At 37.9% G+C, this 16133-nt stretch overlaps 1 protein-coding gene across 1 annotated transcript; it reads left to right on the top strand.

Annotated features, from left to right (window-relative positions):
• The first annotated feature begins 3004 nt into the window (after positions 1 to 3004).
• LOC104225200 (multiple C2 domain and transmembrane region protein 10) lies at positions 3005 to 6907 on the top strand. Its single transcript, XM_009776965.2, has 2 exons — positions 3005 to 3687; positions 4240 to 6907. Exons 1-2 carry the CDS (start codon positions 3148 to 3150, stop codon positions 6730 to 6732), a joined length of 3033 nt encoding a protein of 1010 aa, XP_009775267.1. The 5' UTR covers positions 3005 to 3147; the 3' UTR covers positions 6733 to 6907.
• The last annotated feature ends 9226 nt before the right edge of the window (positions 6908 to 16133 follow it).

Here is a 16133-nt window from a genome sequence, read left to right on the forward strand (position 1 = left end):
TTGCAAAGGTAAATACAGTTTGTTGCATCTATTATAGAGTTATTAATATTATGGGGTTTAATACAGAAAATCAAGCATTGTATTAGTTCTGCAAATGCTACATTAGTTATTAAGGGTTATGTTCAAATCAAAACTTGAATTAGTTATGCAAAATTTTATGCCAGGATTTTTTTCTTATTAAGTCAACCTTATTATTTCAGAGCAAAATGCTTCTAAAATTATATATTTACATATAATATTTTGAATCATAAAATTTGCAATATAATTTAAATATCTTAAAAAGAAATCGGCTTTTGGATATTGAAATTTCAAATATTCTCATGGAAGTACTCTATTTGGTTAAATAAACTTTTTTTTGGTAAAATAGAAAGCTTTTATTTACAATAAAAAACAACTTTACAATGTCTTGCCCCGGCATACCAGTGTCCCTGACTTCTCCTCCTCTTTTTCTATCTTCCTATATCTATTTCAACGTTGATTAATTTTTGAATAAAATAGTTTTAAGGAATAATATATCTGAATATTAAAAACTAGGCGCTTAAATTTTTGTATTTCAAATTCTATTATTTTTCTTGAATAAATGAAAAGAATATAAAATTTGAGGTAAGGTAGTGAAACGAGAAGTTTGAGAAAAGGACTAAAAAGATAGTATAAAAAAGACAAAAACAACAAAACGAAACTCCTCTGAATAAAACCTCGGACCACGAGATATGTTTTGCGTTGTTGGTAGAGTAAAGTAATTATCGAATTCTCTGCAGGTTTTGTCACACGCTGCTGACTCCTGACTGCTGACTGCTGACCCCTCGCCACTCCCTTCTCTTCTTCCACCACGCCATCTTCGGCAAGCTTATAGTAACATATTTGGCCAGGCTTCTTCAATCTTAAAAATATTTTTTTAAATTAAAATATTTGGCCAAATTTTTGAAAAAATAAAAATATTTTTGAAAAAGAAGTAAAAGCAGAAAAAAAAATAATTTCTCTGCAAGAATATTTTGCTAAAGTACTTTTAAAAAAAATACACTTAAAAATAGTTTTTAAAAGCTTGGCCAAATACTAAAACACAAATTGTTTCTCACCAAAAGTATTTTTGAGAAAAAACACTTTTCAAAATAAGTTAATTTTTACTGGTCAAACATGCTATTAGGCTTGTTTATGGAAAGAGATCATTTGGTAGGGTATATAAGAATAATACTCTATTATTTAATAAAATATATTAGTAATGTTGGAATTAATAATATCGAAAGTAATTATGTTGGTAGTTATATTGAAATTATTAATTTGTTGTCCATTATTTAATTTAATGTATTAAAAATAATATATATTGTCTAATTTTTTTAAATTATTTATTTACAAAAATACCCTTCATATTCTTTGGAAAGGATTTAAAAAATAATTATGTTTTTATAAATTTTAAAAATTATGATATTGCTTATAACATGGTTTGCTATGTATAAGAATATAATACTGAATATAATGTATAACTAATACAAGTATTAATTATACGTAAATTGAAAAATACTAGTATCAAACAAAAACTAAAGCTACTACATATATTAATTTCCCTGTTACATCTTACTCCACGAAACAACCCCAAAGAGTTTTAAGTCAGGTGTGTTGACTTTGTATAGTAATTTATTGTTAAATTTCGTTAACAACTTAATTATTTTGGACTGTTAGTATATATTACGTAAAATCTTATGGGGGTTGTTTGGTTTATAAGATAAGGGATAATAATTTTGAAATAAAATAGAAAATATTTTTATTCGCATTTGATTATGTGTATAAATTAGTCCGAGGAGCCATTTTATGTACTACCATTCTGAGATTAATTATTTTATATAAAAGATGGGATAGCTAATCCTCATGGGATATTCCAATTCATGAAATATCCTCGTCTATTTCATCCCAATAATTAGGGGCGGAGATAACAAGTTGAACACAAGTTTGGAGGAACCCAAAAACTTCGATTTCAACTTTGTATTTATCTTTTAAAAATATATTAAATATATACAAATTATTAATTTGAAACTCAATAATCTAAAATTATTAAAATTTTGAACTTATAAACTTCAAAAATTCGGATTCTACCGGTACCAAATCACCCCATATATGTCTTTTAAACCCACTTGAGAGAAAGAAAATGTGGAAGAAGAAAAAAGTACCTTTAATTCACTATGATGACAAAACTTATCTGTTATAATTAATTAAATATACTAATATACATAATTTAAAAGATATATACTATGCTTGTTAGTGTTTAATTTTGTCTTTTAATTCATGTATTTTCCAAATAAGATTAAGAGCCCGTTTAGACATAAGAATTTTTTTCCCTTTTTTCGAATTTTTTTCACTTTTCTTCAAAATCAGCAACGTTTATAAAATTTCTAATTCTGACTTGAACATGCATTTTGGAATTTTTCGAAATTTTGAAAAACTCCAAAAAACCGTTTTCAAAATTTTCACTCAGATCACTCACAAAATTTCAAAAACAACCCAAAATTATATCAATGTCCAAACACAACTCTAATTTTCAAATATCATTTTCACTTGAAATTTTTTTCACTTTTTTTTTTTTTGGAATTTTACAATTCAAATGTCCAAACGCCCACTAAATATTTTCCCAACGTCTTCCCTGCCAAATTCCACCAAATATGGAAATGGTTCTGGTATAGCAAGGATACTAGGACTTCGGTAATTTCATAATTCTCCATTATAGACGTTATAAAGCCTGATCCTTCTAATTAGGATAGTCATTATCATATTAACATTTTTGAAGGGAAAAAATAGCAAAATTTTAAATATTTTTGACTGGAAAAGAATTGTTTTTGATGCTCCGCCATAAGGAACCAATTACAAAGAAGACATCTTTGGCATTTAAGGCAACTAAATCCATGTCCCTTTCTCTGTAATCTAAACACTCCCCCCCCCCCCCGGTTGTCTAGTTACAACTCAAATCCTTTCTATTCTGTACTTCTGTCTCATATATCTATCTCTGTTTCACTGTTGTAAAATCTCATTCCTTCTCTGTCTCTCTTTCTTTTGTATTTCTTGTTAGTGTTTATTAAACAAATAATTAACCCCCTCAAGTTTCGTTTCGTCACTACCCACCCTCTCTGTTTTTCATTCCATTTCTTAAAAAATTTAGCCATGAACAACGGTAAAGAAAAGTTGGTAGTAGAAGTGGTAGCAGCACATAACTTAATGCCAAAAGATGGTGAAGGTTCATCATCATCATTTGTAGAAGTTGAGTTTGAGAACCAAAGACAAAAAACTCAAGTTAAAATGAGAGATTTAAACCCTGTTTGGAACGAAAAGCTTGTGTTTAATGTTAGTGACGTGGCTGACCTTCCTTACCGGACTATTGAAGTAAATGTTTTTAACGAGAAAAGGTCAAACACAAGTAGAAATTTTCTGGGTCGGGTTCGGATTTCGGGTTCCAACATTGCTAGAGAAGGAGAAGAAATGGCACAGCTTTATACTCTTGATAAAAGAAGCCTTTTTTCTCATGTACGTGGTGAGTTAAGTTTGAAACTTTATTTGTCTACAACAGAAGAAGTGAAACAAGTTATTAGTGGTAATGGTGGTATGGTTTCCCAAAATGTTAGTTCCTCATCTAAGAAGAACAAGAAATTGCAGCAACAAACAAATGCTACTAACATGGTGCTCCAAATGGATCAAGAAATTAAGGTAATATTTGATTTTTCTCATCATTTCTTCTAAAAGCTTAAGCAATTAGTAGAAAATAAATATTTTTATTTACTTAATTACCCTCTCCACGGGTGAGTTTGATTTTCTTTTATGGACCAAACATATGAAAATACCTTTTTTTTCTTGCATTTTCTGTGTGTTGGGGTGAGATTTGAACTTAAAATCTCTTGGACATCTTAATACAAAATGTTGGAAGTTGTAGTATGATTTCATCTAAAAGCTTAATATAAAAAAAAACACATTCTTATTTATTTAATAATGTTATGTATGCACTTTTATTTACTTAAGTACCCCTTATATATAGTCTTGATTTTCTTTCATTGGACTAAACATATGAAAATACTTTTTTGTTTGGTTGCATTTTTTGTTTATTGGGGTGAGATTTCAACCCAGGACCTCTTGTCCGTCCTGGTACAATGTTGATTTTGCATGAAATCTCATCTAAAAGCTTAATATATTAGAAAGAACACATTTTTATTATTTAATGATGTTATGTATCAACTTTTATTTAAATATGTTACGTCTTAACAGGTAAATTTTCAAAACCAGAACCATTCAAAGCCAGTGGAGCCAGTCCCTGGTGACATTAAGCCTGTTGTTATTACTACTGTCCCTGGCCCCATTATCCCTGCCATGTCCGGTGGCCATGTCACCGGTGGCGGCGGTGGTCATGGTGGTGGGGTTGGTTTGTACACTTCTGGACAAGGTGAGTTTTCTCTCAAAGAAACAAGTCCACATCTTGGTGGTGGTTTGAATAAGGACAAGACTAGCTCAACATATGACCTGGTGGAACAAATGCAGTATTTGTATGTTAGAGTTGTTAAGGCCAGGGATTTTTCTGTTTTTGGTGGTGGTGAGCTTGTATCAGAGGTGAAACTTGGAAACTACAGAGGGATTACTAAAAAGGTCTCCTCAAATCATGCTGAATGGGACCAAGTTTTTGCCTTTTCAAAAGATTGTGTTCAGTCGTCTGTGGTGGAAGTTTTTGTGAAGGAAAATAATAAAGATGAGTACTTGGGCCGTGTTTGGTTTGATCTCAATGAGGTCCCTAAACGAGCTCCGCCGGATAGTCAGTTGGCTCCACAGTGGTACAGAATGGAAGACAAGAAAGGCGATAAGTCTAAAGGTGGTGAAGTTATGGTTGCCATTTGGTTTGGAACTCAAGCTGATGAAGCCTTTGCTGAGGCTTGGCATTCTAAAGCAGCAAATGTGCATTTTGATGGTTTGTGTTCTATCAAGTCCAAAGTGTATCTGTCACCTAAGCTTTGGTATTTACGAGTTGGGGTCATTGAAGCTCAAGATATTGTTATGGGGGAAAAAGGGTCATCACTGATGAGATACCCTGAGCTTTTCGCCAAAGTTCAAGTTGGGAACCAGGTTTTGAGGACTAGAGTTTCTCCGCCTGCTGCTACTAGAAGCTTTTCAAATCCTTTTTGGAACGAGGACTTAATGTTTGTGGTTGCAGAGCCATTTGAAGACTTCTTGCTTGTATCTATTGAGGATAGAATTGCTCCCAACAGAGAGGAAATCGTGGGGAGAGTTCTTTTGCCTGTTTCAAGCCTAGAAAGACGACTAAACGAGAAGCCAGTGACTTCGAGGTGGTTCAATCTTGATACCCATTTGGGCAACCCGAATGATCCCAAAGCTGTGGTTAGATTTGCCTCGCGGATTCACCTCCGAGCCTCACTTGATGGAGGTTACCATGTGCTCGACGAGGCCACAATGTATAGCAGTGATGTTAGGCCAACAGCAAAGCAGCTCTGGAAGCCTCACATTGGAGTTCTTGAGGTTGGGGTTTTGGGAGCCACCAATCTCGTGCCAATGAAAATGAAAGAAGGCAAGGGTGGCTCTACAGATGCGTACTGTGTGGCAAAGTATGGGCAGAAATGGGTCCGAACTAGGACCGTGGTGGACAGCTTGTCTCCTAAATGGAATGAGCAATATACTTGGGAAGTCTTTGACCCTTGCACTGTTATCACTATTGGGGTGTTTGATAATTCTCGTGTAGACAAGAATATGGCTAACTCTATGGCTGGAAACCGGGACTCTCGAATTGGGAAGGTTAGGATCAGGCTATCAACTCTTGAATCAGATAAAGTTTATACTCATTCATATCCACTCTTGATGCTGCATCCTTCTGGGGTGAAAAAAATGGGGGAGCTTCATTTGGCTGTTCGGTTTTCTTGTGCTAATATGGTAAATATGCTTCATATGTACACGATGCCATTGCTTCCGAAGATGCATTACGTTCAGCCTTTGTCTGTAAATCAGTTAGACACCTTGAGGCACCAGGCTATGAATGTGGTGGCAGCTAGGCTTAGTCGATCTGAGCCGCCTTTGGGGAGAGAAGTGGTGGAGTACATGCTTGATCATGATTCTCACATGTGGAGCATGAGAAAGAGCAAAGCAAATTTCTTTAGGCTGACAAATGTGGTTTCTTGGTTTGTTACTATGAGCAGGTTGCTTGAGTCCGCACGCAATTGGCATAAGCCAGTGTACTCAGCGTTAGTGCTGATTGCGTTTATCATTCTCGTATTGGTGCCCGAGCTCATCATCCCTTGTGTACTATTCACCTTGGCTGCGGTAGGACTATGGCGTTATAGGTCCCGCCCACGCCAACCTCCCCACATGGATACTCGGCTCTCATATGCAGAGAGCGTTTATCCTGATGAACTAGACGAGGAATTTGATTCGTTCCCGACAAGTAGAAGTGCAGAAATCGTTCGAATGAGATACGATAGGCTGAGAAGCGTGGCCGGAAGGATTCAAACTGTGGTTGGAGATATGGCAACACAAGGGGAGAGATTTCAGGCATTGTTAAGCTGGAGGGATCCAAGAGCAACATTCTTGTTTGTAATATTTTGCTTCTTTGCTGCATTTGGGTTCTATTTGGTTCCAATCAAATGGGTGGTGGCTCTTTGGGGTTTGTATTATTTGAGACCACCTAAGTTCAGGAACAGGTTGCCATCTAGTGTTGTTTGTTTCTTGAAGAGGCTGCCAACCAGGGCAGATAGCATGTTGTAAAATCTTAGTCATTGGTGGGGAGTTAGGCATGTATTTTATGAACTGTAGGATCAGAATTTTATCAAGATTAGGATTTGGGTTTTCTATTTTGGATTTCAGGTGTAGACTTGCCCTGAGCTTTTGCTGTACTAGTCTGTTTGTTCAATGTTTCATTGTAATATATCTGGGGTACTTTCTATTCTCTTTTTGTTGCATTGGAGTACATATACTGATCTATATCTATATTCTATACTAACAAGTAACCTAGACTATTGTGTTGCTGAAAGTGGTGTGGTTAAACATTTGTTTTAACCTCCCAATACTATTTCAAATAAGATAATAATCATATGGCAACTCAAGTTTGTTCTTCATAAAACATATTTAAAAAATATGCGCTCTTATCACTAAATATGTTTTTTCATCTATGAGTGCAAAATATTATTTTCGATGTATTGATCATAAGATAATAATATATTTTATATTCATTGGAAATAGATATAATTTTTGTTATTGTTGCTCTAACTGGTGAAATTTTAGATTTACCATACCATGATGTCATAATTGTGATATTCCTTATATATTAAAAATATTGTGCTATCTTCTTAGAGCTATGAAGGCTTGTGACATTTAAGCTAGCATTTTCAAATTCACTAAAAAAGTGTAAACATACATTGAAGGGGTGAAATACTAATGCAATCAGTGTGAATATAAATCAATACATTCTATTCTTGTTGAGCTGTTTTTCTATAATTTTTTTATGGGTTTATTCTTCTATTAACTTAGTTAAATGTGATCAATATTCATTATTTTCAACATCACATACTTTTTTCTTTTTTGTACTCAAACATATTTTTAAAAGATTTACATAATATATTTATATACGGTTAAAACTGGGCCTATCCCATTTTACTAGATCGAGACAAGGGAATTGCACTGAGGGCCAGCCTCGTAATGGATCGAACCAGAGCACGAAGACAAGATATCGAGTTCGAGAATCGAGGTGCCTATCGAGATCGAGGCCAGCAGCAATCGAGACCAAATATGACAGACTTCGAGCAAAACGTAATAACAAAAAGCGAGATATCGTAACTGGTCGAAGATCACGGCAGAAATCCTGGAACAAATCAAATCAAGGGCGATTGTTTAGGCTAATCATTGAGTTTACTTCCATAATTAGAATTGTACCATAGATAGGATTCCTCTGCTATATAAATAGGGTTGTAATTATTTTGTAGACACTTCACATTCATGCAGATCAAAGCAATACAATATTCTCTCTTTAATTTACATTCTCTTGTTCATCATCTTGTCATATTCTTTTAACTCTTCTTGCATTGACCAGTTCGAAGATATCCGAGCTCGAGAGCTTAATTATGTTGTGACGCCGGTTTGCCTTATTTTATTGTCAATTTCCATTACTAATCTTTACATTTATCAATTGGTATTAGGTGAAATCACGTATCCTTAAAACCACATTATAAGTTTAATTGTTATCCAGTTTTTAAGGTAAACAGTTTGGCGTCCACCGTAGGGTTAACGATAATAGTGATTGTCTGGTATTCATTCTCATAACACACACTACTTTACGCTTGCTCTTGTGAGTATTTTTGATTTCAGGATCTACATGTCTAACTCGCAAGCAGAGCAGTACCCACTCACACCGATGACGGCCTCGGTTTTCATGGAGAAAACGGTAATGTCGCCGCCCCAGGCATCGAAGTGCCTCAAGCTGGCCACTAGGGAGTACTAATCGCAGACCCCGTCGATGTTAGTTCGCATATCGCCCTAAATGCAAATATGGGCGTCGACCCTGGAAATAGTGTCCGGAGAGATGCCCGAGCTGCCGATCAGAACGCACAGAGTGGTGAAGAAGGCGGAATTAGCTTTCGAGTGATATTCGAAATGTTGCAGACTCAACAAGCTTCGATAGCGCAACTCCAAAATCAGAATCGAGCGCCAAGCAGAATTGAGCTCGAAACATCACAAGAGGTTGTTCATAGAGTTAATCCTATACCGGAGAAATCGAATGCTAATGAATCGAGGACTGACCCTACCATTGTGAAGATGCTTGAAGAGCTCACTAAACGGATCGAATCAGGTGAAAAGAAAATCGAGGCTAATGACAAAAAGGTAGAAACATACAACTCACGGGTTGACCAAATACTGGGGGCACCCCCAATCTTAAAGGGTTTGGATTCGAAGAACTTCGTGCAGAAGCTTTTTCCTTAAAGTGCGGCTCCGAAGCCCACTCCTAAGAAATTCCGTATGTCGGACATCCCCAAATACAATGGGACCACCGATCCTAATGAGCACGTCACTTCTTACACATGCGGAATAAAGGGAAATGACTTAATAGATGATGAGATTGAATCTGTTCTATTGAAGAAATTTGGAGAAACTTTATTGAAGATGGCGTGACAGAAAGGTGCCATGATATGGTATCATAACTTACCACCCAACTATATTGATTCATTTTCTATGCTCGCAGATTCTTTTTTGAAGGCCCATGCCGGAGCCATTAAGGTTGCAACAGGGAAATCAAATCTCTTCAAAGTAAGACAAAAGGATAGCGAGATGCTCAGGGAATTCATATCTCGGTTCCAAATGGAGCGAATGGATTTACATCCAGTCACCGACAACTGGCATGTTCGAGCTTTTACACAAGGTCTCAACACTTGGAGTTCCATAGTTTCATAACAATTGAAGCAAAATTTGATCGAATATCCAGCTGTCACTTGGGCCGATGTACAAAATCGGTATCAATCAAAGATTAGGGTCGAAGATGATCAGCTGGGAACTCTAGTTGGTTCGATTTATCCCAACACGTCTATGGACAGAGTTAAAAAGGACGTCTATCGGGAACCACGATCGAATAGAGATATATACCATCCATACAATGGAGATCAAAGAAATAGCGGGCCCAGACGCAACCCCATACGGAATAATAGAAGGAACAATCGAGGACAGAGTTCCCAGGGGCTTATAAGCAAAAGCGGTTTCGATAGGGATTCCAGATCCAAGGAAGCACCTCGACTGTGAGAATACAACTTCAGCGTCAATGCATCAGGTGTTGTATCAACCATCGGTTCGATTAAGGATACTAGATGGCCCAGATCCTTACAGACTGATCCAACTTAAAGGAACCCAAATCAAATGTGCAAATACTATGGTACCTATGGTCATAGAACTGAAAACTGCAGATAACTGAGAGAGGAGGTAGCACGTCAGTTCAACGTGGGCCACCTTCGAGAATTCTTAAGCGATCGGGCCAACAATCACTTCAAAAATAGAGATTCGAATAGGCAAAACGAACAGGAAGATCCACAACACGTAATTCATATGATCGTTGGTGGGGTCGATATCCCTCAAGGACCGGTATTCAAACACACCAAGGTGACGATCACGAGGGAAAAGCGAACTCGGGACTACTTACCAGAAGAAACCTTGTCTTTCAACGATGAGGACGCAAAGGGGATCGAACAACCTCACAATGATGCACTGGTAATATCTATCCATATGAATAAATTCAAGTTAAACATGTGTTGGTTGATCCAGGTAACTCAGCAAATATTATTCGATCAAGGGTCGTAGAGCAACTCGGCCTCCAAGATCAGATCATGCCCGCAGCTCGGGTAGTTAACGATTTCAATATGGTAAGTGAGACCACCAAAGGAAAGATCATTTTGCCAGCGAATGCAGCTGGGACTATCAAAGATACAAAGTTCCATGTGATTGAGAGTGACATGAGATACAACGCACTGCTCGGAAGGCCTTGGATACATAACATGAGAGTAGTACCTTCGACACTTCATCAAGTTCTGAAGTTCCCAACTTCGGAATGAGTCAAAACGGCATACGTTAAACAACCCGCCGCCAAAGAAATGTTTGCAATTGACGAAGTGATACCAATATCATCGCTTTCGTCAACAAAGGGATCAAAGTCAAAGGGAAAAAAAGAAGTCAAATAGCAACCATTAGTACCGGCCTCGGCCCCATCGTAGGAGCAGGAGATCTTCGAGGATAAAGATTATATGATACCTCGAACCTTTATAACCCCCGACGATTCTGATGCAACGAAGTCGATGGTCGAGGAGTTGGAACAACTCATATTGATCGAGCATCTTCCCGATCGAAAGGTATACCTGGGCACGAGGTTAACTCCCGAGCTCAGGAAAAAACTCGTTCAATTCTTTTTAAATAACATGGATTGTTTTACTTGGTCTCACCTAGATATGACAGGTATCCCACCAGAGATCACAACACATCGATTGAGCCTGGACCCGAAGTTCAAACTGGTAAAACAAAAGAGGAGGCCCCAGTCTGAGGTAAAACATGCATTCATCAAGGACGAGTTAAACAAGCTTCTCAAAATAGGATCCATTCGGGAAGTATAATATCCTGAATGGTTAGCAAACATAGTTGTAGTCCCTAAAAAGGGGAACAAACCTAGAATGTGCGTATATTATAAAGATTTAAACAAAGCATATCCCAAAAACTTTTTTCCTTTGCCGAATATTGATCGCATGATCGATGCCACGGCCGGCCACGAGACCCTTAGTTTTCTCGACTCTTATTCCGGGTAAAATCAAATTCAAATGAACCTGGAGGATCAGGAAAAAACTTCATTCATCACTAAATACGGGACCTACTGTTATAATGTAATGCCGTTTGGGCTAAAAAATGCTGGTGCTACTTACCAACACCTAGTGAATCGGATGTTTGAAGAACAAATAGGCAAATCAATGGAGGTATATATTGACAATATGCTAGTTAAGTCCCTGCGACCATTTAACACATTCGCAGGAAACCTTCAACATATTGAAAAAATACAACATGAAGCTCAATCTTGAGAAATGTGCATTCGGGGTCGGTTCGAGCAAGTTCCTCGGATTCATGGTGTCAAATCGGGGAATCGAGATCAACCCCGATAAAATTAAGGGAATCGAAGACATCACAATTGCGGATAGCGTTAAGGTCGTACAAAGATTGACAGGGGGGATAGCCGCCTTAGGCCAATTCATCTCGAGGTCTTCATATCGAAGTCACAGGTTCTTCTCGCTGCTCAAAAAGAATAACAATTTTTCTTGGACCCCGGAATGCCAACAGGCATTGGAAGAGTTAAAGCGGTATCTTTCGAGCCTACCATTACTTCATACTCTGAAAGCAGACAAGCAACTCTACTTATATTTGGTAGTCTCGGAAGTTGCAGTAAGTGGTGTCCTAATTTGAGAAGAGCAAGTTATGCAATTTACTATTTACTATGTTAGTCGAACTTTAGGTGAAGCCGAGACCTGGTACCCACACTTAGAGAAATTAGCGCTTGCTCTAATAAGCGCCTCTAGGAAATTAAAACTATATTTTTAGTGCCACCCAATTTGTGTGGTGACCACTTACCCTCTTTGTAATGTCCTGCACAAGCCCGAACTCTCGGGCCGATTGGCTAAATGGACCGTCGAAATCAGTGGGTTTGATATAGTATCAACCTCGAACAGCCATCAAGTCTCAAATTTTAGCAGACTTCGTGGCCGATTTCAAGCTAGCCCTCGTACCCGAGGTTGAAAAGGAACTTTTGTTTAAAAAAAGGGTACATCTTCGAGGGTGTGGACCCTTTTCACAGATGGCGCTTCGAATGTGAAGGGGTCGGGGCTAGGCATCATTTTGAAGCTGCCAATAGGAAATACAATTAGACAATCTATCAAAACCCCTAAGTTGACTAACAATACGGCCGAGTATGAGGCCATGATTATAGGTCTCGAGCTGGCTAAAAGCTTGGGATAGACGTCATCGAGGCCAGATGTGACTCCCTACTTGTGGTTAACCAAGTCAACAGGACCTTCGAGGTTCGAAGAGATCAGATGCAGAGGTACTGGGACAAATTGCAGGTAACCTTACACCGGTTTAAATAATGGACCCTACAACATGTACCTCGAGAACAGAACAGCAAGGCCGATGCTTTTGCAAATTTGGGGTCATCAGTCGAAGACGATAAAATTAGCTCGGGGACTATCGTACTACTTTCGAAGTCACTAATATAAGAAGGTCACGCCGAAATAAACTCCACAAGCCTAACTTGGGATTGTAGGAATAAATATATCGAGTATCTAAAAAAGGGAAGCTTCCATCGGACCCCAAGGAATCGAGGACTCTACGAACAAAGGCTGCACGATTCACATTGACCGAAGATGGAATATTATACAGAAGGATGCTCAATGGACCGTTGGCAATACGGTGGGGTCGGGGAGACACCGACTACGTTCTATGAAAAATTCAAGAGGGTACTTGCGGGAACCATTCCGGTGCTAAATCACTGGTTCACAAAGTCATCAAAGCGGGATACTATTGGACCAATATGGAAAAAGATACTAAGGAATTCGTTCGAAAATGCGACAAGTGCCAAAGATATGCACCGATGATCCACCTCCCGGAGAGCAACTTTATTCAGTCATATCCCCATGGCCGTTCATGAAATAGGGAATGGATATCGTCGGCCCTCTGCCATCGGCCCCAGGTAAATCTAAATTAATTTTATTTATGACTGACTATTTCTCTAAATGGGTTGAAGCATGGGCTTTCGAGAAAGTCAGGAAAAAAGAAGTCATAGACTTCAACTGGGATCACATCATATGCCGATTCGGGCTACCCGTCGAGATATCATGCGACAATGGAAAATAATTTATTGGCAGCAAAATAACAAAGTTCCTCGAAGATCACAAAATAAAAAGGATATTGTCGATACCGTATCATCCTAGTGGGAACGGACAGGCCGAATCAACAAACAAGACCATCATTCAGAATCTAAAGAAGAGATTGAAAGACGGTAAGGGAAAATGGAGAGAAATTTTGCCCGAAGTCCTTTGGGCGTATCGAACAACATCAAAATCCAGCGGGCAATGCCGTTCTCCTTAGTATATGGTGTCAAGGCTCTGATACCAGTCGAAGTCGGGGAACCTATCATAAGGTTTCGATACACAACGGAAGAGTCAAATCATGAGGCTATGAATACAAGACTTGAATTGCTAGATGGAAAACGAGAAGCCGCCCTCGTTCGAATGGCCGCCCAGAAACAACGAATCGAAAGATATTATAATCGAAGAGCCAATCTTCGACACTTCAAAATTGGGGACTTAGTTCTGAGAAAGGTCACCATCAACTCTCGAGACCCAAATGAGGGAAAGCTCAGTCCAAAATGGGAGGGACTGTATCAGGTCCTCAACATCGTCGGAAAAGGATCTTACAAACTTAGCAAGATGAACGACGAACAATTGCCAAATAATTGGAACATATCACGCCTCAAACGATATTATTGTTAAGGTATAACCTTCTCCTTTTTCATTTGTATTTTATACTAACTTGTTGCAGGTGTTCGATCGAAGGCATCGAAGTTCTCTCCAAAAACGAAGTCCTTAAGCCTGAAAGCACATGTTGCACTCTTTTTCCCTTCGACCGGTTTTTATCCCAAATGGGTTTTTCCGGCAAAGCTTTTACCGAGGCAACCATTTTTCGTGCTTGTGATCACGTGATTTTTTCCCTATATGAATTACCCCACAAATTTAAAACAAAATAAAATTTTCCATTATTTACAATTTCGTAGATTTTTGTAGAATCTTTCGTTAATTGTTTGCATTTGTCTGCGCATGTTTGTTTTGTTTAATTATGAAAAATACAAAAATATGTTGCATTTGTATTTAGGATTTAATGTTGCATTCTTAAAATTAATTAGTAATATATTTGTCTCATAGAAATGGAAAAATCACAAAAAATAGTTTACTTTTTGCACCCTTCAATTTTGATAGTTTTTCCTTTAATTTGGTTTTTAATTAATTGTGGTAATTATTAGTTAGAGTTAATTAATTTAATTTGGTAGGGTATTTTTGATTTAGGAATTAATTTGGGTTAGATTTTAATTTTTTCGGAAAAAAGAAAAGAGGAAAAGAATTTATGAAAAAATAAAAAAAATGGAAAAGAAAAGAAAGGAATTGAGGAAATCACATTGTTGGGCCAAGTCTTTAATTTCCCCCAGCCCAAATGAAAATTCACACCAGTACCTGCCCAATCCAGGCCCAGACCCGCCTCCAATACCCGGTCCGCCCCACACACAATCCCAAACGACCCCGTTTTCATAGCCTAAATCAGGACCATTGATCCCAACTGATCGAACGGCCCAGAAGTGGCTTGTCCCTAATATAAGAATGTCGGAGCTTCAACCCCCCCCCCCCATCGTCTCTCGTCTCTCTCAATCCACCCTATTTAGAGACCCAAAACCCTAGCAGCCGCCCCAAATTCCCCACCACCGTCCGCCGGCGGTGCCAGCTCTAAACTCCACCAAAATTACACCACAAAACCACCACAGCCCCATCGTTCCGAATCCCCACTCCATTCCCCTCGAATAGGGCTGGAACCCCTCGAATCTTAAATCTAAGGTTCGAGTCCTAGAAACCAAAGCCAAAATTCATTCATGCAATATTATCTCTCCAGTGTTTATGAGCGTTCAAGACCGATTTTATCACGAAACAATGTTATTCACCTATTCTTGACAAAGAACAAGTGATTAATATTATTTTGCGGTTTAAATCAGAAGGTCAGTCGATTTTAAGCCTAGTCGGTGAGTTCCCCTCACTTTTCTACGCGTCTTATTCCCCTTCTTTTCCTCTCTTTTTCTTTAGTTAGATTTTTTTTTTCTTGCTCGGGCCGAAAACTCGACCAATTTCCTAAGTTTAAACTGTTTTCTGTTCGTTTTGTCCCTTTGTTTCTTTTTCAAATTGTAAAAGTTTGTCCTTTGATTTTTCTTGGTCTATTTGGTCTGTGTTAATGGCATGATTCAAATTTCTGATTTCCCCTTTCTGTCTTAGCCACCTAGTTTAATTTAATTAGGTCGTTTTGATTTAATAACTTAGTTAATTCCCTGCGTATTTGTGTTAATTAATCAGTAACTTAGTTTAGATTTTTAATTACGGAAATCGTTTCAGTGTTTGTGTTATTTCGTTTCTCCAGATACTTATAGAATTTAGTGGGGTTAGGTTGTTGTTTGGGCTTTAGTTTGTTTCCGACCCATTTGCAAAGTGCAGCCCGTTCAACTTGGCTTAAGTCATTGGGTGAAATTGACCCATTTGGAATTCTGAAGTAACTTGGTGAATCTTATGCAACTGCATTAGGGAGCTTCTAGGAAGCTGCGGTTGGGGCTATTCTAAAATTTTGATTTTTAAATTAAGGGTACTTTAGTAAAGAAAAAAATTGAAGAAGGTTTTCTAAGCAAAAATAAAAATTAGAAAAGGTCCTAAAGGCAAAACTTAGTCCAATCTCTGCAGCCCTAATACCTTGCCTATAAAGGCACCTTTACCTTCTAGGTCAAGGCAGGGATTTTCTTAGAAAAAACCCCTGAAAACAACAACGGCTATACTCTGCATTCTTGACACTTTTCTGGT

Source organism: Nicotiana sylvestris, chromosome 9 (genome assembly GCF_000393655.2).
Source record: "Nicotiana sylvestris chromosome 9, ASM39365v2, whole genome shotgun sequence".
Taxonomy (NCBI): domain Eukaryota; kingdom Viridiplantae; phylum Streptophyta; class Magnoliopsida; order Solanales; family Solanaceae; genus Nicotiana; species Nicotiana sylvestris.

What these genes read in the sequence shown, in the direction of transcription:
- LOC104225200 (XM_009776965.2), top strand. Translation starts at nt 3,148, where the DNA reads ATGAACAACGGTAAAGAAAAGTTGGTAGTAGAAGTGGTAGCAGCACAT. An exon ending in AAATGGATCAAGAAATTAAG is followed by an intron (nt 3,688 to 4,239) that starts GTAATATTTGAT and finishes ACGTCTTAACAG; the next exon opens with GTAAATTTTCAAAACCAGAA.